We start from the raw sequence: 25,237 nt of genomic DNA, 5'->3' as shown, positions 1-25,237 counted from the left end.
TCTGGACACCTGAAATGTTCGACTCCTCACCTTAGCATGTGCAGGACCTCTCTCATTGAGGAGCTTATACTGTGGTTGGATCCTGTTGAAACGGGCTAACTCATTCACCAAACACATTGGAGTTTTCTCTTTAGGGTTTGCCATGTTCTCCTGGGGCGGGCCTTTTGCAAAGTTCAGAACATGCAACATGAGATACTGAGCAACATAAATCACACAGGACAACTGTACATTCATAAACATTTTCAAAGGTCTGATATTTCAGTCATTTAGTCGCCAGTATAAAAATAAGAACCTCTACATAGACACATGGTAACATGGTAACTTTGAGGCATCTTTATTTATTGATTTAATTATAGTATTTACTAGTGATAACGTACATGTACAACAAGTGAGGTAGTAAACTTGTCACCCAGTAACTGTGCAATTAGGCATGGGGCGATATACGATATTATCGTATATCGCGATAAAAAACGGCCGCGATAACGTTATCGTGGGGTACTGTAATTATCGCCAATTTTTTTTTTTTTTTTTTTTGGTCACACAAGGCTACCAGCCAGGTAGAAGCCAGTGTTATTTTTTTCATGTATTTTATTAATATTATTTATTATTATTATTTATTCAATATTTTTTCAGAGAGTAGTACAATCCGTGTGCATTTGACTACTGTGGCACTTTATTTTCACTCAATCTTTGTGTTGGCCATGCAGCTTTTGTTTTGTATACTACAGAGCAGTGCCTTTATTTTATTATTTTTCCAGAGAGCCGTACTAAGTAGCAGGCAGCCAGCCACTGTTAAAGTTTCAGAGAGTAATACAATCAGTGTGCATTTGGCTCTACTTTGTCACTTTATTTCTATTTGTCACTTATTTCTTTCGAATCTCAGGGAAGTATTTTCTTACAAAAAAAGAAAGTTCAAATAAGTACCGGAACTATAGTTTACACTTTGTAATGCATAACATTTACAGTACACTATTTGTTCTCTACCTCAAGTGTCACTGTGTTGAGAATGATTTGAGAATAAATGTTCTGAAGGAACCAGTGGATCCACGGTTAGTGTTTTTCCTTGCATTTTAAGAATTTTATAAGCGACACGCTAATATCGTGATAATATCGTAATCGTGATATTTTTGTCCACTAATATCGTGATATGAAATTTTCATATCGTCCCATGCCTATGTGCAATACTAACAAACCAGATTTTTATTGAATTACAGAACTCTTATCACACTTGGTGGAAATCCCAGAAGACAATTAAGAAGAATGACAACTCCACATCTAACGTGAAATATTATTCACCACTACCTGGTGGTGAGGCAGACACAGGGGCGGCCCCATATCCGACTGCAGGAGCGGGGCAGGCGGGTGTTGGGGCCGGGCCTGTGCCGTTGACAGAGGGCTGCAGACCGAGGGCTCCTGGACTGGCCATGGCCGTCGGGGGTACTTCAGGGGAGAGGCCAGGACCAGCCAGGGGTGCTGCGGTCTGTACTTTCACTTGAGCCATGCTCTATTCCTGAAACCACCACAGTAATAAACAACGTTTAATAGTTTGTTCGATACATTTTGATATGAACTGTAGTAAGGGTTTTACATCTACATCATTAGACATAAAGCCTACACACAAAAATAAATCAAAACTCCTTTCATAACTCTTTAAAATTCTTACTATCGTTTCACATATTGTGTGCACTAAGCCTCCAGAGCTGACTCCAAACTGAGCAGATTGAAGCCCGTCTCAGATTCTGATCCACTGGCACCTAAACATCCAGACAATGAAGCTTTATTTAAATGAGCTTTACTCGTGTTACTAAGGCTAAATTCACTGGAAAAAGAACAAAGCCTGTGCCCCTCAACTAAACTATATGTCAGATACATTGAACTACATCAAGCTGACAGCTGTTATCAACAAGGTTGTTTCTATAATCTTTAAAAAGGAAAGAAAAGCAATGCCGGATGAACAACATGTGGCACGTTAGGCTATCATTTTTTCTTGAGCAAAGACTAAACACTTGATTAATCAATCATCAGCAACTGTGAGTAAAAGTAGATGTTTAGGTAGTTTCCTGGGCTGAAGCATTCAGCTGTGTGTTAACTCAACAGCAAGGGGCAAAAAGTCAGACATCCTTAAGCGTGAAAGATTATTCAGAAATTAGAAGCATTTAAAACATTTGCTAATCTTCCGGGAATGGATTTCCCTGCAAATTCACCACGGAGTCGGACCGTGAAATGCTCAGAGATATTGAAATAAACCTAAGAACTGAATCTAATGGCTTGTTTGGACATACAAGCATGGCTTAGGTTTGCAAATATGTATCTGAACAAACCACCAGACAATGTCCCCTTGTACACAACAGACCTAGATGAAGATGTCTGGACATTTTGCACGGGGCCGGCCACCAACGTATCAGCTGGAGCTCATAACACCTGTCAAGCACAGAGGACGGGGGTGCAATGAGGTGGGCTATTATGAACTCCTCCATGGTCCAAGGTATTCCACAGTCAGAAATGTGAGGTCATTTGTCCAACAGCAACAACTGGAATTATATTAGGTCATCCAATTGGAAAAATTATCCAAGCACACCAGCAAATCTCTCCAAAAAATGAATTGAAAAAAGAAGAGTAAAAGTGCAGCATTGGTCTTGGCAAGGTCCAAACCACATCCTGACTGAAATGCTGTGGTGGGATTGCAAATAATTGCAAACCTCAATGAAGTAAAGGAATGTTGTTAAACAGACCAGGCCAAAATTACACAATAATAATGTGAGTCTGGTCGCATCACTAGCTTTTTGTTGAATGAATAACTTCATAGTGTGATTATGCCTTGAGTTAGTGTTTTACTAGGCCTTGAAATGAAATGTATAGGTTGCATTTAGGGCTGGGCGATGTGGACCAAAAGTCATATCTCGATTTTTTCTAGCTAAACGGCGATACTCGATATATATCGATATTTTTTTCTGTGCCATAATTGGGGTTTCCCCCAAAGCATTATAGCATAGCATCTCTGTTAGCTTCATTTTTTCCTGAGGCAAACCCTTAAAAAAACAGTCAGTTTTAATACAAAGCCTCGTGCCAAATGTCACACAGGTACCTTTATTAACAGAGGTCTGCACAATATCAAAATGTATAAAACAAATGAAATAAAAATAAACTGCCTGCATATATAGAATAAAAATGCTTCTTGAATAAAATAAAACAAATATCCCTTTCCTGCATAACAATTAAATTAAAATACACTGTGCAATTAATACAATGTAGACAGTAACAGGCAGACTTTTCCACTGAGGTTGACAGTTGTCCAAATAACAAAACATTTGTGCAAATCCCAAATAAAACATTCAAGTCAATTTGTCACAAAATAAGCTATATCAAAATCATTTAAAAAAAAATGTAAAAAAAAAAAAATCTTTTTTTTTTTTTTAAATCGATATAAACGATATTGTCTCGTACCATATCGTGTTTGAAAATATATCGATATATATTAAAATCTCGATATATCGCCCAGCCCTAGTTGCATTTAATTTCAAGGCCTAGTAAAAACCAGATGATTTCTTTATATCAAATATGTTCAACTTTAGAACTTCAAGGGGTTCTTCTTCCTTCTCCATATGATAGTAAGTAGCATATGGTAAGATAATATGTTTTATGTAAAACTGAATCCGGACATCTTGCCGGTACAGCTCCATTTCTGGTTGATATTAATGTGTGGCAGGAACTAAGCACAAATTTTAAAAATGCTGCCCTTGGATGCTTCATGGGATGACAGCTTTGAACCTGGCTCTACTAGGCAACAGGCAATATGGCCAAACCTCAGTCCATTCCTCCAGGTGATGCATTAAACAGAGCAATGTTAATGTTTATATATCATATAAACTAGTGGGGACAGGTTTCATGTGGATGTTTTCGGATATTAACTATGTTTTATGTGCTTTTACCCTGTACTCATGGTTATAGGTGTCCCCTATGCGTGCATGTTTCACGGTAGGGCTGGGGAAACCCACAGCGATATTTGGATGACTCTATTGAGAAAAGAAAAAGGAAAAAGGAAAAGTGAGCGACCTCCAAAAAAATATTTTCTCTCTGTTCATGTGGTTGGTGCATCTGTACATCTTGTTTCTACAGGGTCTCAGTTTCAAGCTCTTCCTATGTGTCAACCTGCACAATCACAGCACGCAGAAATGCGTTGGTGGCAGCTGGATAAGTCTGAGAAGGAGGGACGTCAGAGTTGACTGGTGGAGCTGCACCCCAAACCTTCATGTGTCTGCAAACCCCTAAACCTTCATGTGTCTGCAAACCCCTAAACCTTCATGTGTCTGCAAACCCCCAAACCTTCATGTGTCTGCAAACCCCAAACCTTCATGTGTCTGCAAACCCCAAACCTTCATGTCTGCAAACCCCTAAACCTTCATGTGTCTGCAAACCCCTAAACCTTCATGTGTCTGCAAACCCCTAAACCTTCATGTGTCTGCAAATCCCTAAACCTTCATGTGTCTGCAAACCCCTAAACCTTCATGTGTATGCAAACCCCTAAACCTTCATGTGTCTGCAAATCCCTAAACCTTCATGTGTCTGCAAACCCCTAAACCTTCATGTGTATGCAAACCCCTAAACCTTCATGTGTCTGCAAACCCCCAAACCTTCATGTGTCTGCAAACCCCAAACCTTCATGTGTCTGCAAACCCCAAACCTTCATGTCTGCAAACCCCTAAACCTTCATGTGTCTGCAAACCCCTAAACCTTCATGTGTCTGCAAACCCCTAAACCTTCATGTGTCTGCAAATCCCTAAACCTTCATGTGTCTGCAAACCCCTAAACCTTCATGTGTCTGCAAACCCCTTCAAACCCCTAAACCTTCATGTGTCTGCAAACCCCTTCAAACCCCTAAACCTTCATGTGTCTGCAAACCCCTTCAAACCCCTAAACCTTCATGTGTCTGCAAACCCCTAAACCTTCATGTGTCTGCAAACCCCTAAACCTTCATGTGTCTGCAAACCCCTAAACCTTCATGTGTCTGCAAACCCCTAAACCTTCATGTGTCTGCAAACCCCTAAACCTTCATGTGTCTGCAAACCCCTAAACCTTCATGTGTCTGCAAACCCCTAAACCTTCATGTGTCTGCAAACCCCTAAACCTACACGTGTCTGCAAACCCCTAAACCTTCATGTGTCTGCAAACCCCTAAACCTTCATGTGTCTGCAAACCCCTAAACCTTCATGTGTCTGCAAACCCCTAAACCTTCATGTGTCTGCAAACCCCTAAACCTTCATGTGTCTGCAAACCCCTAAACCTTTATGTGTCTGCAAACCCCTAAACCTTCATGTGTCTGCAAACCCTTAAACCTTCATGTGTCTGCAAACCCCTAAACCTTCATGTGTCTGCAAACCCCTAAACCTTCATGTGTCTGCAAACCCCTAAACCTTCATGTGTCTGCAAATCCCTAAACCTTCATGTCTGCAAACCCCTAAACCTTCATGTGTCTGCAAACCCCTAAACCTTCATGTGTCTGCAAACCCCTAAACCTTCATGTGTCTGCAAACCCCTAAACCTTCATGTGTCTGCAAACCCTTAAACCTTCATGTCTGCAAACCCCTAAACCTTCATGTCTGCAAACCCCTAAAGCTTCATGTGTCTGCAAACCCCTAAACCTTCATGTTTGCAAACCCCTAAACCTTCATGTGTCTGCAAACCCCTAAACCTACATGTGTCTGCAAACCCCTAAACCTTCATGTGTCTGCAAACCCCTAAACCTACACGTGTCTGCAAACCCCTAAACCTTCATGTGTCTGCAAACCCCTAAACCTTCATGTGTCTGCAAACCCCTAAACCTTCATGTGTCTGCAAACCCCTAAACCTTTATGTGTCTGCAAACCCCTAAACCTTCATGTGTCTGCAAACCCCTAAACCTTCATGTGTCTGCAAACCCCTGAACCTTCATGTGTCTGCAAACCCTAAACCTTCATGTGTTTGCAAACCCCAAACCTTCATGTCTGCAAACCCCTAAACCTTCATGTGTCTGCAAACCCTAAACCTTCATGTGTTTGCAAACCCCAAACCTTCATGTCTGCAAACCCCTAAACCTTCATGTATCTGCAAACCCCTAAACCTCCATGTGTCTGCAAACCCCTAAACATTCATGTCTGCAAACCCCTAAACCTTCATGTGTCTGCAAACCCCTAAACCTACATGTGTCTGCAAACCCCTAAACCTTCATGTGTCTGCAAACCCCAAACATTCATGTGTCTGCAAACCCCTAAACCTTCATGTGTCTGCAAACCCCCAAACCTTCATGTGTCTGCAAACCCCTAAACCTTCATGTCTGCAAACCCTAAACCTTCATGTGTCTGCAAACCCCTAAACCTTCATGTCTGCAAACCCCTAAACCTTCATGTCTGCAAACCCCTAAACCTTCATGTGTCTGCAAACCCCTAAACCTTCATGTCTGCAAACCCCTAAACCTTCATGTCTGCAAACCCCTAAACCTTCATGTCTGCAAACCCCTAAACCTTCATGTGTCTGCAAACCCCTAAACCTTCATGTGTCTGCAAACCCCTAAACCTTCATGTCTGCAAACCCCTAAACCTTCATGTGTCTGCAAACCCTTAAACCTTCATGTGTCTGCAAACCCCTAAACCTTCATGTGTCTGCAAACCCCTAAACCTTCATGTGTCTGCAAACCCCTAAACCTTCATGTGTCTGCAAACCCCTAAACCTTCATGTGTCTGCAAACCCCTAAACCTTCATGTGTCTGCAAACCCCTAAACCTTCATGTTTGCAAACCCCTAAACCTTCATGTGTCTGCAAACCCCTAAACCTTCATGTGTCTGCAAACCCCTAAACCTTCATGTCTGCAAACCCCTAAACCTTCATGTGTCTGCAAACCCCTAAACCTTCATGTGTCTGCAAACCCCTAAACCTTCATGTCTGCAAACCCCTAAACCTTCATGTGTCTGCAAACCCCAAACCTTCATGTCTGCAAATCCCTAAACCTTCATGTGTCTGCAAACCCCTAAACCTTCATGTTTGCAAACCCCTAAACCTTCATGTGTCTGCAAACCCCTAAACCTTCATGTGTCTGCAAACCCCTAAACCTTCATGTCTGCAAACCCCTAAACCTTCATGTGTCTGCAAACCCCTAAACATTCATGTGTCTGCAAACCCCTAAACCTTCATGTGTCTGCAAACCCCTAAACCTTTGTGTCTGCAAACCCCTAAACCTTCATGTGTCTGCAAACCCCTAAACCTTCATGTGTCTGCAAACCCCTGAACCTTCATGTGTCTGCAAACCCTAAACCTTCATGTGTTTGCAAACCCCAAACCTTCATGTCTGCAAACCCCTAAACCTTCATGTGTCTGCAAACCCTAAACCTTCATGTGTTTGCAAACCCCAAACCTTCATGTCTGCAAACCCCTAAACCTTCATGTATCTGCAAACCCCTAAACCTCCATGTGTCTGCAAACCCCTAAACATTCATGTCTGCAAACCCCTAAACCTTCATGTGTCTGCAAACCCCTAAACCTACATGTGTCTGCAAACCCCTAAACCTTCATGTGTCTGCAAACCCCAAACATTCATGTGTCTGCAAACCCCTAAACCTTCATGTGTCTGCAAACCCCCAAACCTTCATGTGTCTGCAAACCCCTAAACCTTCATGTCTGCAAACCCTAAACCTTCATGTGTCTGCAAACCCCTAAACCTTCATGTCTGCAAACCCCTAAACCTTCATGTCTGCAAACCCCTAAACCTTCATGTGTCTGCAAACCCCTAAACCTTCATGTCTGCAAACCCCTAAACCTTCATGTCTGCAAACCCCTAAACCTTCATGTCTGCAAACCCCTAAACCTTCATGTGTCTGCAAACCCCTAAACCTTCATGTGTCTGCAAACCCCTAAACCTTCATGTCTGCAAACCCCTAAACCTTCATGTGTCTGCAAACCCTTAAACCTTCATGTGTCTGCAAACCCCTAAACCTTCATGTGTCTGCAAACCCCTAAACCTTCATGTGTCTGCAAACCCCTAAACCTTCATGTGTCTGCAAACCCCTAAACCTTCATGTGTCTGCAAACCCCTAAACCTTCATGTGTCTGCAAACCCCTAAACCTTCATGTTTGCAAACCCCTAAACCTTCATGTGTCTGCAAACCCCTAAACCTTCATGTGTCTGCAAACCCCTAAACCTTCATGTCTGCAAACCCCTAAACCTTCATGTGTCTGCAAACCCCTAAACCTTCATGTGTCTGCAAACCCCTAAACCTTCATGTCTGCAAACCCCTAAACCTTCATGTGTCTGCAAACCCCAAACCTTCATGTCTGCAAATCCCTAAACCTTCATGTGTCTGCAAACCCCTAAACCTTCATGTTTGCAAACCCCTAAACCTTCATGTGTCTGCAAACCCCTAAACCTTCATGTGTCTGCAAACCCCTAAACCTTCATGTCTGCAAACCCCTAAACCTTCATGTGTCTGCAAACCCCTAAACCTTCATGTGTCTGCAAACCCCTAAACCTTCATGTGTCTGCAAACCCCTAAACATTCATGTGTCTGCAAACCCCTAAACCTTCATGTGTCTGCAAACCCCTAAACCTTCATGTGTCTGCAAACCCCTAAACCTTCATGTGTCTGCAAACCCCTAAACCTCCATCACAGCCTCGTCTGTGCCCAACTTAGCAGGAAGCTAACGATGCCACCACGAAAATGGTGTTTCCGTCACATGTCAACACCTGCAAACGCACTAGCAGCCCGGACCAGCGTACACCCCGTCCCTGGGGTGCTACTGTCGCCCCTCCAGATGGATATTTTTGATCAATCCCCCGGGTAGCTCGTGTAGCCGGCTGGAGCTGCAGCTCATCATGGCTGATCGGCCGAGCTGCCTCTCGCTAGCATCTCCACACAGACACATCTTTAGTCAAGTCTGGGGACGTTTCAGTCCCGCCTTACACCGGGCACGAACCGGCGACAAGCTGACAAGCAACCCGGACACCAGCACGGAACACCGGGACAGAAATGAAAGCGTATTTCTTTACCTTTGTCCAGGGCCAGACCCCAGTTACACCTCCAACATTGGCAAACACTAAAGAGAACTGGATGGAAGAGGGGGAACACACCATATGATCTCTTTTCTGGGATTAAAACCCAATACGTAAATGTAAATTATCATGGTAAAAAAATTTACCATGCAAAACTTCCACGTATAATTTGTATATTTGATCAATCTCGCCAGTATTAAATATTTAAAAAAGGCGACAACGCTTCTATAAAAGTTTGCGGTGACTGCTGAATGAATCGGACACCCCCGCAGCGATGAAATGGTTCAGTCCGAGTTCGCTTCCTCAGAGCTACAGTGTAACTTCTGATTCAAAATCCCGTCTATTAACCTTTTCTAATCTGTTCTCCGAAAATGCATCATTATTTTGCAATGTAGTTACATTTCTATGTTTTGTTGTTTGTCTTGTTATGCAGTTATGCAAGCAATAAAACTTGACATAATGCGGTGTATTTCTTACTATTATAGTTTTGACAGGCATAACACTTAAAAAATATTAGAGAATATTTTCAAAACTTTAAATGATCAAATTGTTAATGAAGTAATCTTTTTTTCTCTCTCCATGTATTCATTTACATTCATACATACAATTGCATTTCTTATGTCTAAACTAAGTTTGCAGTGATTGACTCAGGGGCCCTTCAGACCCGCAGAAAACAGGATTGTATTTCTCACAAACCACAGAAATGCAAGACTCCAAGCTCCTTGTCCAAGAAACCATATGGTCTGATGGTATTGAGCAAGTGATGATCCTGGAGTCCCACGAGAAAACATGCATTAATGTAACCGGATGTGTTTATTGTTAACAACAATTAGGGAAAAGGAAACCATACATCAAAACATAGGAGTGTGGCACCTCTGATATTTGATATTGCAAAGCGGCCAAAAGAGGGCGTCACTTGGCCACTTTTTCTTGGGATATGGTGGCATGTGTATGCATTTAACCTCACCCTAAAGATATTTGAATGTCATTTTGCATAAAACCAAATGACGTTCACAAGAGACTGACTCTTTTTGGTCAAAATTGGTCAGGGCCATACAACACATCATGAAAAAAAGTCCCAACAAAATACTGGATGAATTTCAAAAAAGTAACTAAGTACATTTTCTGAGTTATTGCATTTAAATACAGTTTTAAGCCCTTTTTCTTACGTTTTTTTTCTCTACTTAATACCAATACACAGCATTTCAAAGGGAATTGTACAGTCAACTCCACCACGTCATTTAATCACAACTTCAGTAGATTTTTTAGGTGAAGACTACACAATAAGTCAAAAGTTTTAAATACACATTGACATAGATTAAGTCTACTGTCCATGTTTTAGTAAAGGTCTGTATGTAAAACTGGAAACTAACTCCACCTCCTGTTACAAGTTACAGTGTGAGCCAACATTTGTATGGGAGGCAGTTTACACACTGATGCTATTCATAATCTAATGATGACATCACTGACAAAACGGATTTTAAACGGAAGTTAAAAGTTTAGTTTCAATTTTTTTTTATATATATATTTTTTATATTATTTACATTTCTTATCTGTTTGCACTGTCTTGCACTGGAGAGGTGATGCTTTTAATCTCACTGTACCCATGTATAATGACAAAGTATTCTATTCTATTCTATTATTCTTGCTAGTTTTAAGAATTGTAGTCAAGACTAATTTTCTTACCCTATTGGCAGACATTTTTGCTTAAAATAAGCCAGTTTCGACCAGATTTATTTCTAGAAGGGTTGTTTTTGCAGTGGTGAATCAATTTAACAATCATTTGAAAAACCACATTTTGATGTCTACTTCTACTTCTTCTACTACTTCACTCCTGCTCGTAGCCATGTAATGTTTTGACGGGCAGGTGTGAACAACATAGATGAATATGCGCATTACATGTCACTTCAGCCTCATAGTTGGACGTTTCCTGATGAAAGCCTCAGCTGGGGCCTCTCTGTGCTCTCCCTGTGCGTGTGTGGGTTTCTGCTCATTCTGTACGGCTCGTAGGAGTCGGTGTGTGTGTCTATGTGTGACCCTGTGATGGACTGCCAGTCTGTCCAGTATGTACCCGGCATTCCACCCACACAGTCTCTCCAGCAGAGCCCCGTGAGCCTCAACAGGAAGAAGCTCCAATAATGAATAGACAGACATACTGATATTGAGAAGCTTTTGTGCTGCTTTGGAAAATGTTGAACAAGTTTTCACAGCTGGGAGGCCAAACACAGCGACTTGTGGCACAAGATTCATATCCATCGCAACTTTTGAACTGATTTAATTCTGTACTTTTAAAACTGTTATTTAAAATGTTAATCTAGTCATTGAACTACAATCAAACTTTCTGAATTTCATTCCTTACCCATTTATAAAAAGACTAGATCAATTTATTCTGGTGGAATAAAGCACATAAAATACTTTTATAAAAAAACAGACACATTCACATTAACTGCGCAAACCAAGGTTGATTAAAAGTGAATCTTTGCTTTTATTATTGATTATGAAAATGAACAGGCACCTATTACATGGAGCTTGCACATCCCGGAACAACATCTCAAATATAAATAACACACCCTCGTTAGTGTTGATCACTCACAACAACCTGCAAGCTAAGAGTTCAAACCATATTGAAAAGGGAGTGGAAAAAAGCAACCTAAGGAAGAAAAAAAAGAACAAAAACATCACATTCAACCCTTTGCAACATAAACTCTTGCAGGTTCTCAAATCTCTTGTTCTACTGCCTTTTGGTTCCTGCACAGATGCTGTTGTGACCGCATGTACACAATCATTTCCCCATCTTTTTCTCACAACATCAATTACAATGAAGAAAAAAAAGTCATTGGTTAAATAGATGCTTAAGTTATCAACACAGTTATTGAGATAGTGGTGTGCTGTGGTAATCTCTACAGTATAGAGCATCATCACATTCACTCAAATTCAATCGAAAATAAAACAAACTCTAGACCCTGGAGAGAAAAAAAAAAGGAAATACAAACAACCAATGATGGAAAATTCAAGTATCTCTGACTGGATGGTGATAAACATTTGTTTAGGAATGGAGAGTGATTACAGCCTGAAGGACCACAGCCTCTGGAGGTGCGCTTTCTAACAGCCGTTACCTTAGTTATGGAAAGACTAAAAGCTGTCACAATGTTTGATGCCAATAAGGGAAAAAGTAGGGTTCAGAAACTGCATGCACCCCCACTGGAAAACTACTTTCTTTAACCCACGTATAGTTGTTGCTGACTGTACACATCCTGTATAGCAAAAGATGCAGACTAATTTCCAATGTAATAAAGCACTCCTATTATCATTCAGCTATAAACTAAATTCATCCTCTGCTAAGTTCTGTCACGTCATCCAATATTTTAAAGATTTATATACAATAGTTTCAGACGTGCTATATGTTCACAACATAACAGTCTCTTTTGGTGAAAATATAGTTAAATTCAAAATATCTGATAGGTATCTTTTTAGAGTTGATCTCTATTGAAAAAAGTACCTGAGCCAAAACTCTGACTGGGGGGGAGGGGGAATCCCAAAAGCCTTGTCTTAAGGACTTCTACAAAGACTCTCCTTCTAGTCATTCATTGCTGCACAGGAGATCGAACAAGGAATTTAAATTAAATAACAAATGTACCGAAAGGAAAAAAGAAAATCCCACCAAAACAAACCCCCTTCTCAAAGTATTAGCAAACTGAAAAAAAGTACAAAAAACACACATTTAAAATCAACATTTTCAGAGGAAAGAAATTAAAGCATGAAATTATATATATATATATATATATATATATATATATATATAAAAAACAGAAATAAAATGGATCATGCGACAACTTTCTCTTACAGACATTCCTTACATGGAAGAGAGGCTGCTCTACATCTTAAAGGCTGGACTAGTGACAACTACCCAGCCTTATGAGGAGATGTGCACTGAGGTCATAACATGACTATAAGTTATATTATCATTTCTGATTTATTAATATCATCTGTACCAACATTCTGTCCAACAGCAGGACGAACTGCAACCAGGTCTCGAGTTGGAAGATGAAGAAAACCGATGTATGTACTCTGGTGCCAGTGATTACAAACTAAAGCGATTCAGCCTGATCAGTGGAGGACTGCTTACAGTACATCTGCTAATTGGGACTAACGTACGCATATGTTCTTGTTAAACTAAATACTTTCACAGTGCATAATAATTACAAAGAAAAAAAGAAAAAAGAGAACAGATGAAGCATTTTCTTGGGATTTTGATGGTAAGATCCCTTCCAGAAGATAAGATTTCTTTGTAGGCCCAAGCATGCATCCATCCATCAGTTATTATTGCACAACACAAGGACCTTAAAAATGCACCCACACACAAACAAAAAAAAAAAGTAACAATAATATTAAAACAGGAATTTTAATTAACTTACCAAAAAATCTGCTCTTCCTGCTCGCTGCATCGCAACTGTTTTGTCAAAAAAGAAACCTCATGGGTGCATTTAAACTTTCATTTATTTGCACGTTCTGAGTAACAACCGACTAAAACATGCAGCCAACTGTCCATTGGGGAAATGCAGTCAAGAGCCTCCAGCGCATGGTTTCCACTGTTCCAGTCATAAGTCAGAGTTCAAAGACTGAATGATTAAAAAGTGCTTTATGTAGATCAGTAGGGCTTCTTTCTTCTACACTTATTACAAAGTTTGTACATTAGCATGTATCGTCTGGAAAGGAGAAAAAAAAGGAAAACAAAGTTAAAATATGTCAGCTTCCGAATTACAAGCATCTACTTTATTTAGTTCTCCAAAAGCAAAGCAATAAGATTTGACTTTGGAAACATAGATAAAAACTAGCAAAAACAAGCTTACCATGATACCACCATTTTGTTTTCTTTGGATTCTTATTACACGTTCTTACATAAAAGGAGTTATCAGGCGGCCGTCTCTGCAAATTGAAAACATATTTTATATCAATCAGGTCCAGGAGTGAAAATAACTACCGTATTTAACCCCTGGTGTTCCAGACGTACCTTTTCTTTGCAGCTGGACAACATGCTGATAATGCTAAGACAAACTGATTGCACTGAGAGGGCTGGTGACCAATCTTCTGTCAGAATGGATAAACAGATGTGACCGTTGCTATACACATGCGGGTGGATTGGTATATTCTCTCCTGTGAACATTACCTGCAAAGTGAAACAATGTGGAGAAAAACAGTGGTTAGAAGGGTTATCTATTGAAGATAAAAACAAAATCCTTCCATTTTCATGGTTAAAGACACAAGCAGAGAAACTGATTCTTTCAAGGAAGTTGACATTCTTTAGATGAATAACAGAAACTAATGAGACTTGCTGTTTAATCTGAGTTTGAGCTCTCTGCAGCAACACGAGTCCGTGAGATTAATGCAGAGGGGCCAGGATAAGATGAGAAATGGGAAGAGGAGAAACGAGCCAGGCATAAAATAAAATACGGGAGAGTTCTATAAAAAGACAGGGGAAATATTTGCCATTAAAATGGTGAATGGGTGAGGGCTAAAGACGAAGATAATGAAAAGGAGCTCAATAATGAAGAGGCGAGGTAGAGAAAAGGGGGGTGAGTAAAGAGGGCAGTGAAAGGTAACAATGGGTCGAGGCAGTCTGGCACCAGACGAGGCCTCGCTGGAGAGCGCCGGCTCTATGAAAGGGTTAGGACCCCAGCAGAGAGCACAGCTACACTTGAATTATCAGGAAAAACGAAAGCTCTTTGCTTTTTACTTCTAAGTGTACACGTTTCAGTGTCATTATCATGAAGCATCAACTGGTGGCTTATTTGGATCTCTGTTATTTACAACCTGTGACACCTTTACCTTCCTTTTATTTGACACTCGCACATTAAACAGTTATTTGTGCATTTAAAAGCTTGATTTTTGAAGAAATTGGATGATGAACCTTTTTAAAATAAAAAAACAAACATTCTCTTATTCTAGCCTTTAAAAACAACAATGTTCCGCTTAGTACTTTATTACATTTCATATCCCTAATAAAGATTGTACCGTCATGTTTTAGACCACTGATTTATTAATCAATAAATGTCCATTTAAAGTCCTGGACTGAAACTGAGAACTGTGTTTGGATTTGACCAAAATAACATGCAATAGCCTGCTTGGCTACAAAAACACCTACAAAACCTGCTCAACCCGTTTACTTGTTAAGCGAAGGGCACAGAACACAGTAATCTGGATCGAACACAGTCAACTGGTGGGAAAGAACAGTAAAAACAACACATTTAAAATGATCTTAAAAACAGCCCCCTCCCACAAAAAAAAAAACAACCTCACATGAAAGTTGAAAATTTGCTGACATTAGCGTCTTTAAAAGCTGCTGAACAAGCCTATGTTAATATTTAAACAACTACAAACGGCCAGATTATGCACCGTGTGGACACACAGCGGCTTTGTGCGTTTCCAACCGGAAAGGTGGAGATGGACTTCTATGACGGGGTTCCGTAGAAAAATGAATGAGTTGCAAACAGTTAATGGGAAATTGATGAACGGAGTTTTAACTTCCAAATGCTGCCAGAAAGTTCTCTGAGTTTCCTGTTGAAGTGGCACAGCAACAATAGGGCACTGCATGAGGTAATGGTAAAGTTCCCAGAGGCCCGAAGTTGGACAACTTTGATATTCTTTCCTTCCTGTTTGAGAGGATAATAACTAAGAAGCTCAGTTCATGCAGGTTTCTCCACATCGCCTATTTTTAGGAGGACCTGTTGCTGGAGTGTGTTTTTCCATTCATTAGAAGTGTTGAGTAAATCTAATCTTGTAAAACTCAGCAGCGAAGGGACATCTGCACTGATGTTTCTGTGTGGACTGTAGTGCTTCCAGGCCAAGTCCTACTAATAACTTTAAAACCAGTGTTTCATGTGATTATTGAATGCATCCAGATAATGGAGATGAGAGGATTTTTAACACAGTTTATTTACAAAGTGAGGGACATCTGTATATTGAACCCTTGCAACAGCATACAACTGTTGTAATACCTTAGTATTTACGTTGATCTGTCAGTCTTTAACCAAATGTGGACACTAACACAAGATGCTAAAGTTTAAACTGTCTTTTATATATGTATATATATTATGTATCATTCCTTAGTATTTACATTGATCTGTCAGTCTTTAACCAAAGCTGGACACTAACACAAATGCTACAGTTTAAACTGTTTTTTATATATGTATATATATTATACCTTACAGTTACTGTATACACATACACGAACCTTGATGGTGGCATCACTTACCTGAGGTGAATCAAAAGGATATCGACTACTAAATTTGAAAAGCAGCTGAAATTTCTCTCCTTCATACAGTGTGCCAGGTGCTCCCTCCATATCTACAATCCACCTAAAAGGGAGGCACAACATGAAAATATGTTTCAAGGTTTCATTAAGGCAACATGATTATAACATTACACTAGCCATTCAAATACACACAGGGTCACGTAATGTCCCAACTAAAAGCAGATTAAAGTTTATTGAAAGCACTGGATTTAATAACGGACTCTACAGAAACATATGACACCCAGGAAAGGAAAAAATGATTCAACACTGGTACTTTAAAAGATTTGCCCTGATATCTGGTGCATTTTTGAGATGTGTGAAACAGAGGATAAACATGAAGGACCTATGATCAGTTGGGAAACATACCCAAACATACCCAATTTGCTGTCAATTAGGAATGGGCGATATTTTACCGTTCATGATATACCGTCAAAAAATTCCCCACGGTAAGAATTTGTCATCTCGCTGTAAAAACGATAAATTCCTGTTGATGACGGTTTTGTGTAAAGCTGATTTATGGTTCTGCGTTAAATCCACGCACACCGTACGGGAAGGAAGGAAGGAAGGAATAATAATAATAATAATAATAATAATTTCAATTTCTATAGCGCTTTTCACCTGAAGCTACAGATCTCAGAGCACTTTACAAAGAAGACTAAAGAAAGAAAGAAAGAAAGAAAGAAAGAAAGAAAGAAAGAAAGAAAGAAAGAAAGAAAGAAAGAAAGAAAGAAAGAAAGAAAGAAAGAAAGAAAGAAAGATTCCTGTTGATGACGTTTTTGTGTAACAAACATGGCGGAAGGCGGATCTGAGAGCTGAGTTGAATTGGTATTTTTTTATCGTCATTTTTATCGTTATCGGGATAAATGCCAGAAATTATCGTGATACATTTTTTAGTCCATACCGCCCATCCCTACTGTCAATTATAATTCTTAGAAACTAAATCAAAACCAGTCATAATTGTAACTGACAGTCCATAGCTTAATAAAAACTGAAAATTGGAATTGGTCTGGAAAATTGTGATAACTGTAAAATACTACAAACTATGCATAGATCAGACATCCCCAGATCAAATACTCATAAGCATAAACAAACTACCCAACTAGTAGTAACCTGTACACCAAACTACAAATAAAAAGAAGGATACACCACCATTACTACACTGTCTCCTGGAATCTCAAACTTTCAGCTTGACCTGTGACCGGCAGATCAGGTTTGTAAAAACACAAGCATGTCATGAGGGTGGAATTTTATCACTGAAACACGAAGACAAGACTTGAAGTTAAAGAAAATATAGTATTGGTAGTTGTGATAAAGTAAGTTGGTACTTTCTGTGACTTTCTTCTTTTTTTTTTATTTAAATCACTGCAAACATCGACTTAAGTACAGGCTGTTCAAACTCCAGCCTCTCAGGACACTTATGGAGGTTTTTTTTGTTTCTTTGTCATTAACTTTTACATTATGGCTCTTTCCCCCCTTTCTATATTAAAGGTAAAACCACAGGATTTATATTGATATGTTATTACAACCTGCAGGTTCCATATGAGCTGAACCGATATTAACAGGTGATGTGAAGATACTGCAGAGCACTGACTGAATAGAGAATGATCCCAGGATATGCTCAAGTCCTAATAAATGTCACCTTAATTTACATATTTAATAACACAAAGCTACAGGCAGCAGCTTTGATTTTTCATCCAAGGACATACCTTTGAACAACAACGGAAGCTCACAAATGCAAACCGTTGTCAATTCAGAAGGTACAAACATTTTAGTGTGGTTGCAGAACCAAAATAGACAGTATTTTACTGACCGATGAAACACGATCAGTAAAATGTCTCATCTGCAGTAGGTTGGTATTACCTGAAGTGAAAAATGAAATACCTGCAAGCCCCACTACAAGTTAGGGAAAAACGCCATTAGTGTACAAACTAAAGGGCCTTTACTGGCACCACAGTCAAATCCCTAATCTATAATATGTAATAAATGTTACCAAACTTTACAAAATGTTTCAAATGTTATTGGTCTCTATGTCCTACCAGCTGGGTTTTGTGCACGAGTTTGGTGTACAAAGAGCATAACTGAAAAAGCAACAGTATCGGTTCGGTAAAATGAGAAGTACTGCTACTTATTTACAGCTGAATCTTATTTGATTGGAAAAACAAAACAAAAATCAACCCCTTTCTGTAAACTACCACAGTAAAAAACAAAAGAAAAGGAAAATAAAAAAGAATTTCTTATGAACATACAACTGATTATTTTCAAACAAACATAATTGTTTTGTTTTTAATTATGATTTATATCTTTTATCATTATAGAAATAATTCTTTAAAATTACCTTTTTAAAAAACAAATTACATCACAGTTTAATATTTCTGTCAAGTAATGATATTAAATGTACCAATTCATTTAAAACAGAAACATTTTCTGTTCTGTAAATGAGTAAATGATTAGGTTTATGTTATACTATAAATTGTTTTTAGTTTTTCAGTTTATGATCCTTTTGTGTTCGATCTTATAATTCAGCTTCAAGCAAGGATGACTTGAATGTAGCAATGTTATCATTTTGTTTTAAATAATAAGTTATATATGAGCTCTATGTTGCTTTGAATCATTTCTATGCTGATTAGCTAAGGACACGTATGCACTCACTTGTCAGAATGAAAAATGTAAAAATGAAAAATCAAGCACAATATGAACTGCCAATTCTGCAAAAGGTGTGGAATAAAAAGCTTTCAGTCTGACTCATTTCTGTGACACTCGATATTCAGCAGGGTTCTGACAGTGGTTTAGTAATAATCTGATACTCCATTGATTTAGAGGACAAAATCTATTTTCTCTTCAGCTGCAGAACTCTGCTGACTGAGCTGGCACTAGTTCAATTGTGCTCAGCTGATTGCAGAACATTTGGTCTTTTGGAAGAACAAAATTTCATCCAAACTACTTTCTACTTGCCTGTGACACAAAAGATAAAACTTAGCTTTGTTGGCAAACAAACCAAATGTTTAAGTTCAGTAAAGACCAAGTGTGGTGAACACCAGCTGAAAGCAGACAGCTCAGAGGCAAATAGGAACACTGATTGCAGCATCACAATCTCTGACCTGATTTCTTCTTTGCAGGCCATAAAGATAGGACACAAAATAGACTTGTAATAGTTTTCGGGGTTTATAACTTGGGTTCCTTTAAAATCTAACATGGGAAACGTGAAAAATTAGAACTCCATATGAGGTCAGTCCTTCTCGAAACGTCACTCAGGGAAAGTTCAATCTTTTTAGTGTCAGTCAGGTTGTGAAGTTTAGATGAGTAAGTTATCAATGTGTGTGATGTAGCCATAAACTCCAAGGAGCTATAACTCAAGAAACTCAGTAAGACCCAAATCAAAGAAACAATAAGAGTACACATACTGTATGAAAAACAACAGTGTGGTAAAACAGCTGCTTCCTTGTTTACAGTTTCTGGTTCATTACGCCAGCGAGCTATTAGGTTATAAAAATGTGATATCCTGATAAGCAATGTATAGAGACAGATTGTACTACAAACAAAAAGCTACTAAGCTGACGACACCTTGTCACCCTATTGCCATCACATGTGTCACCAATAAGGTTATTTTTTTTCCTCCCAACATTTTCAGACTACACTACACTACACTGTCAAGCAGGAACAGAATATTTGTATCTTACTACGGTCAAGAGCAGGGAGGGGAAACCCGCACTGCTTCAATCCTGAGATCAGATATCCAACCAAGGCGTAGACCTTTTAACCTCAGACTTGAGCACAGAAAAAGCACAACTATGCAAACTATCTCAAACCTGTAACACAAACTGATCTCAGAAAGCAGCTGAACTGGTTGGGACACTTGACAGTCATACAAAACATGTATTTACTCCATTACCCTGGTGACTGTTATCTAAAGAGAGAGACGTCAAAGTGAATAACACTCCCTTTCAACCAGATTTACTTTAATTAAAGACGGCATTAGAGCTTCGCAGTGATCCTGTAAGGGAATAAAGCAGAGAAATGCTAGTAACTTTGAAAGTAATTTTTGTAGAAAGACAGAAAGTTGCCTCTAATCCATTACTTGAGTCACACTGCTCATCAAATACAATGTACTCATGCATCAACAGCATTCATGGGGTTTTAAGTGAAAAGACAGACAGAAGGGTCAGTTAAGCAGCCTTTGTTCCTTGTTATCCAAACCCAACTCCTGCACGCCAACCATTAAATATTTTATAAGAATGAACAGTGACACTGTGCATTACAGCCACTCTACTGAGGGGCCAGAGCTGCCAGTCTCTGGAATGGCCCCGATTCCTCCAACACAACTTGCTGCTGGGCTTTTTTTTGTGTTACCTACATCCACAGTTATTGCACGAGCAACTTCTATTGTAGAAGAGGTAATGCGTCATAGTAATGAAATGGGACATTCTGCAAAGCCACATGATACAGGGGTTTATTCATTTTTACTATAGTTTTCTGTGAGCTAATGATTGTAGCAGGAAACAGTTATACTTACTGTGTGATGGTGTTCTGTACACTTTTCTCATTGAGCGTCATTCCCTGGGGTGGATCATTTTGCAGGGCTAACAATTCCTTTTGTAGTCTTTTCTGTGGGAGAGAATATGTTCATGTTTGTACCAAAGTCAAATATACTACTCACATATAGCAAAGTTATATATGTAAATCAAGACAAAACATCTGTCAAGGCTAAACAAAAAAAATGCAAAGAAAATACCATCCACCTGTTCCATGGTGTTATTAGCAAATCCATGATACATCTATTGAAAATATCAAGTTATAATAGTTTTTATAATTCACAGTAGCACTTTTCATGCATCTTGTGACTCAAAGTTCTTCAAACATTAATAATGTTGACAAAGAGAGAAAAATAGATAATTAAATGTTAAACAGAAAATGTGTGTATAAACACTACATTCCCAGAATGGCTGCCACTACAGCGGTTGCAGTTGGGTTGTGTTTCTTCGTATCATCTTGACAAATTTCTTTTTTTTTTTTTTATTGTGCTCATTTCCGTTGAAACTATAATCTTCGAAAGACGGTTCTTCCTGGACAACTTCTACTAGTAACTCAGGTACTTTTTGACTTTTTTTTTTCTTTTTAAATTATGAATTTCCATGACAAGACAGCTCATTTCCCCCCTCAATCGTCATGGGGGGTGGGATGAATGAGCTTGCAGCACTAGTAGGAGACACCGGGAGTGTCATGAATTCCAAGACGTGGCAGGAGGAGAATGTTTTAGACTCCAGCATTCCTCTTCATGGATTTCAGACAATAGGGGTGGACAAAAGGTTTCAGGCAGACCAACAGAGGAGGGACAGGAGTGCTTGCAGCGCTTGCTAACAACAGATGGTGTAATGCTGGACATGTGACTATAAAGGAATCCCTCTGTACCCCAGATGTTGAACTGTTAGATGCAAGTTTCCAGCCATGCTGTCTGCAACCAAATGTTCGCCCACACTACCTGCCGACGCTGCATGCAACTTATTCACTCGTCTGTTGCCAGGCAATAAACAAACACAGCATTTATGATGATATCTGTAAATCTGAACCACATCTATTAACTGAAAATTTCTGAACTCATGTTTATTTAAATTTTTTTTTTGTGTGTGCTATTTGTGTGTATAAATATAGATATGTTCTTATGTAATTTACTCTCCAACAATATAAATATAACTTTGGGGATTAAGTATGATTCTGTCTATTTCAATGAGTAACATGTTAAACTAAAAGTGGTAAAAGGTGTACACTTACACAGCAGCTTTTAACATGTAAAGGCCTTTATAGAACACTAACAATGTTTATGATTTTAGTGTATGTTTTTATGTATATGTATGCACTCTGTACAATATGTAGAACTTCTGTTTCCACAACCCAATGAACATCTGAGTGGGCAATGTGCGTGTTCAGAGTCCAGATGCATTTGAACACATGACAGGACCACTGATTTTCTGGTACAAACTAGTCTATATTACTAAACTCAGTAAACCACAGTTTCCCTCAATCAGAGGTTTTAATAAAGAATAAATCTACATAGATTTAGAAAGTTACCACAATAAATATATTCATACAGGAAAAAGCAATCATTAATATATTTATTTTAAGCAACAATTACAAATTGCATTCCTATTTTCACCTATGAGCACAAGTCGTTCTCAAAGGTGAAAATAGTTGCATCTCCTGTTTCTGTTTAGAAAGCCAGTTGCAGAAGGTCTTTCTCATGGGACAATTTTTGATTCATAACGGTTTCCAAACCACTAAGAGCTTCAGGAAAAGGACTACAAAGTCAATCAGGGAAAAGATGCAGAATGTAATAACTTGCCCCTTCTTCCTTGCTTTGGTTAACACGATCACAGCAGAGTGCAAATGGCCTCTTGCCTCTCAAGGAACATTGTTGAGACAATATAAAGCTACATAATTTGTGGACAAATTATGGTCATCATCACAATATCAATACTGAATATATATATACACACACACACAAACACAGGTGTACCTAATGTGTGTACACACACCACTTTAACTGCTCGTTAATGCACATTTCTAATCAGCCAATCACATAGCAGCAACTCAATGCATGTAAACATGGTCAAAACAATCTGCTGCAGTTCAAACCAGCATCAGAATGGGGAAGAAAGGTGGTTTAAGTGACTTTGAACGGGACATGGTTGTTGGTGCCAGACGGGCTGGTCTGAGTATTTTAGAAACTACTGATCTACTGGGATTTTCACGCACAACCATCTCTAGGGTTTACAGAGAATGGTCTGAAAACGAGAAAATATCCAGTGAGCGGCAGTTCTGTGGGCGCAAATATCTTGTTGATGCCAGAGGTCAGAGGAGAATGGCCAGACTGGTTCGAGCTGATAGAAAAGGCAACAGAAACTCAAATAACCACTCGTTACAACTGAGGTATTCGTTTGTGGCTGGAAAGAAACAGTAAATGTCATTATTATATGGGTATCAAGGTCAACTTTAGCTTCAAAACAGAAATAACACCATACAACACCAATATTGGTTTATAGATTGAAAGTCATATTGACATTACATTTTTAACTATGCTTTCCCATAGTTTTTCCTAATATTGTGCCTCAGTAGTACGATCTGTATGAAGTGCCTTGCAAGAGTAAAGTCTGTTTGAAATAAAGGTATCAATGATGTCACAACCAAGTTAATTGTCTGGTTGTTTCCCCCCCCTGGCCCCAGCTGCTCTCTTTAAGCTTTTAGATAGAACCAAACAAATGTCTTTTCTCATCATTTAGTTTATTTTTATGTCAACCATTTATTCTTAGCGAACAGACAGAAAGCGGGGGAGTTAAAGTCATGTCATCTACATTATGAAATGAACTATATATAAACAATGTTTGGATACATTATTTAGTCAGCAACAAATTGTTAACATCTGTAAGCCCTTGAAGGCATTCATAAATCATAAATGACGCTGTTTTAAATGAAATAACTACTGGTCTAAATTGTTTTTAGACCAGTAGTTATTTCATTTAAAACAGCATATATATATATATATATATATATATACATACATACACACACACACACCACAGACTGTCCCCTCACACCACTCTATGTTACATTAACGTAAAGACTCCACGCCTGACCTTATGCGTCATATTAACACACATCCCAGGTCACCTCATGTACATTTTTTTTCCTACAGACTCATTACTTCGGCACTTTAGAACCAACTTGTTGTACATTTTTTCCCTTAATATTTGATTTTTTTTTTTTTATTTGAATTATTTATTTTTGTACATGTAAAAAAAAAAGAAAAAGAAACACTTCATGAGAAGTTTAAGAAAACAAAACAACAAAACAAAGAATTTCATCCTTTAAAACTTGCCATCTTGATTTACATGTGCCAAAAATATCATTTGCTCTTTTGTATTGCACCAATCACCACAACAAATTCCTTGTGTGTGTTAAACTACTTGGCAATAAACTCCCTCTGATTAAATAAATAAACACACACACACACACACACACACACACACACACACACACACACACACACACACACACACACACACACACACACACACACACACACACACACACACACACACTACGTCATATTACTGGTCCATCAACATTTAACTTGGTTTCAAATAAAACCGCATGGTTGAAAAAATACACATTACGTTTTGGGAACTACAGGAAAATTTTGAGTTTTTAGTTCTCCATGTTGTCACAGCAGAAAAGCTGAAACACTCCAGGAGAAGGTTATGGAAGCTCATCCCTCGGCCAGCCTCACCTGGCCGTCAGGTACCAGTAACCACCTGGATCCAGGCATTAAAACAGAACTGACCACGAGTCCAAATTGTGAGAATAATTGGCTTACTGGTCAATTTTCTTCTCCAGTGACTTATGTATTAAACCTATTTGCCTCGGCTTTGTTATGAAAGCGATACACCTGTTCAGATCAGCAGGAAACTAGTCTCTAATCTGCGCAGCGCCTCGTTAGCCGGCCGTGGTGACCGTGGAGCCTGAGTTAGTCCTGAATGATGTTAATATCCCGCTGAGTGTCAGCCCTGGTCTCTCTGAGGAGCATCAACACGTAGTTCCTGGAGCTGGAGTCATGCTAGCTCCGCTCGCTGCTGATGAGGACTAGTTAGTGCTAAACCTGAGCACTTCAGCGTTCATCTGACTGCTGCTACCGTCGAGAAACGCTGCTGCTCCGAAAATATATGTCAACGCGAGTTAAATGGGTCACAAATGGACGAGAAAAACCTACGGTGAGGTACCAAAAGGACAATTAGAAGATGGGAGCGCTGTCAATCGCACTCTTACCTGCATCGACGCCATGATGGAAATCCCAGCGCGTCCGAGCGGAGAGGAGGACGCTACGTCAGCGGGTCACGTGACTCAAGTTGTTTTGATGGAAGAAGACGCTTTAAGGCTGATTT

General features: G+C 39.1%; 2 protein-coding genes across 9 annotated transcripts in view; both read right to left on the bottom strand.

Annotated features, from left to right (window-relative positions):
• Positions 1-9,112, bottom strand: part of stau2 (staufen double-stranded RNA binding protein 2) — a 112,096-nt gene extending 102,984 nt beyond the window's left edge. For 4 of the 6 annotated variants that reach the window (XM_061713066.1, XM_061713062.1, XM_061713067.1 and 1 more), the window contains exons 1-3: positions 9,014-9,112; positions 1,300-1,510; positions 31-161 (exon numbers count right to left, since the gene is read on the bottom strand). In XM_061713066.1, the coding sequence (XP_061569050.1) occupies positions 31-161; positions 1,300-1,501 (333 nt within the window). In that variant the 5' untranslated portion in view covers positions 1,502-1,510; positions 9,014-9,112. The remainder of the gene's footprint in view (positions 1-30; positions 162-1,299; positions 1,511-9,013) is intronic. The other 2 variants (XM_061713063.1, XM_061713065.1) reach the window with 1 other exon arrangement.
• A 2,369-nt stretch (positions 9,113-11,481) lies between these two features.
• On the bottom strand, positions 11,482-25,151 carry ube2wb (ubiquitin conjugating enzyme E2 Wb). 3 transcript variants are annotated; one of them, XM_061713488.1, is made up of 6 exons: positions 25,122-25,151; positions 20,818-20,909; positions 16,269-16,371; positions 14,028-14,183; positions 13,867-13,942; positions 11,482-13,722 (listed from the first exon to the last, which is right to left on the bottom strand). In XM_061713488.1, the coding sequence occupies exons 1-6, from the start codon at positions 25,134-25,136 to the stop codon at positions 13,709-13,711; spliced, it is 456 nt and encodes a 151-aa protein (XP_061569472.1). In that variant the 5' UTR covers positions 25,137-25,151; the 3' UTR covers positions 11,482-13,708. The 3 variants fall into 3 exon arrangements, with proteins under 3 accessions (XP_061569472.1, XP_061569470.1, XP_061569471.1); XM_061713486.1 differs by lacking the exon at positions 25,122-25,151 and adding an exon at positions 21,037-21,087; XM_061713487.1 differs by lacking the exon at positions 25,122-25,151 and adding an exon at positions 21,044-21,067.
• Positions 25,152-25,237: the final 86 nt, after the last annotated feature.

Source organism: Cololabis saira, chromosome 22 (genome assembly GCF_033807715.1).
Source record: "Cololabis saira isolate AMF1-May2022 chromosome 22, fColSai1.1, whole genome shotgun sequence".
In the NCBI taxonomy this organism is placed as follows: Eukaryota; Metazoa; Chordata; class Actinopteri; order Beloniformes; family Belonidae; genus Cololabis; species Cololabis saira.
Note: the sequence above shows the minus strand (reverse complement) of the source record. Positions and strands in the feature narration are given on the sequence as shown.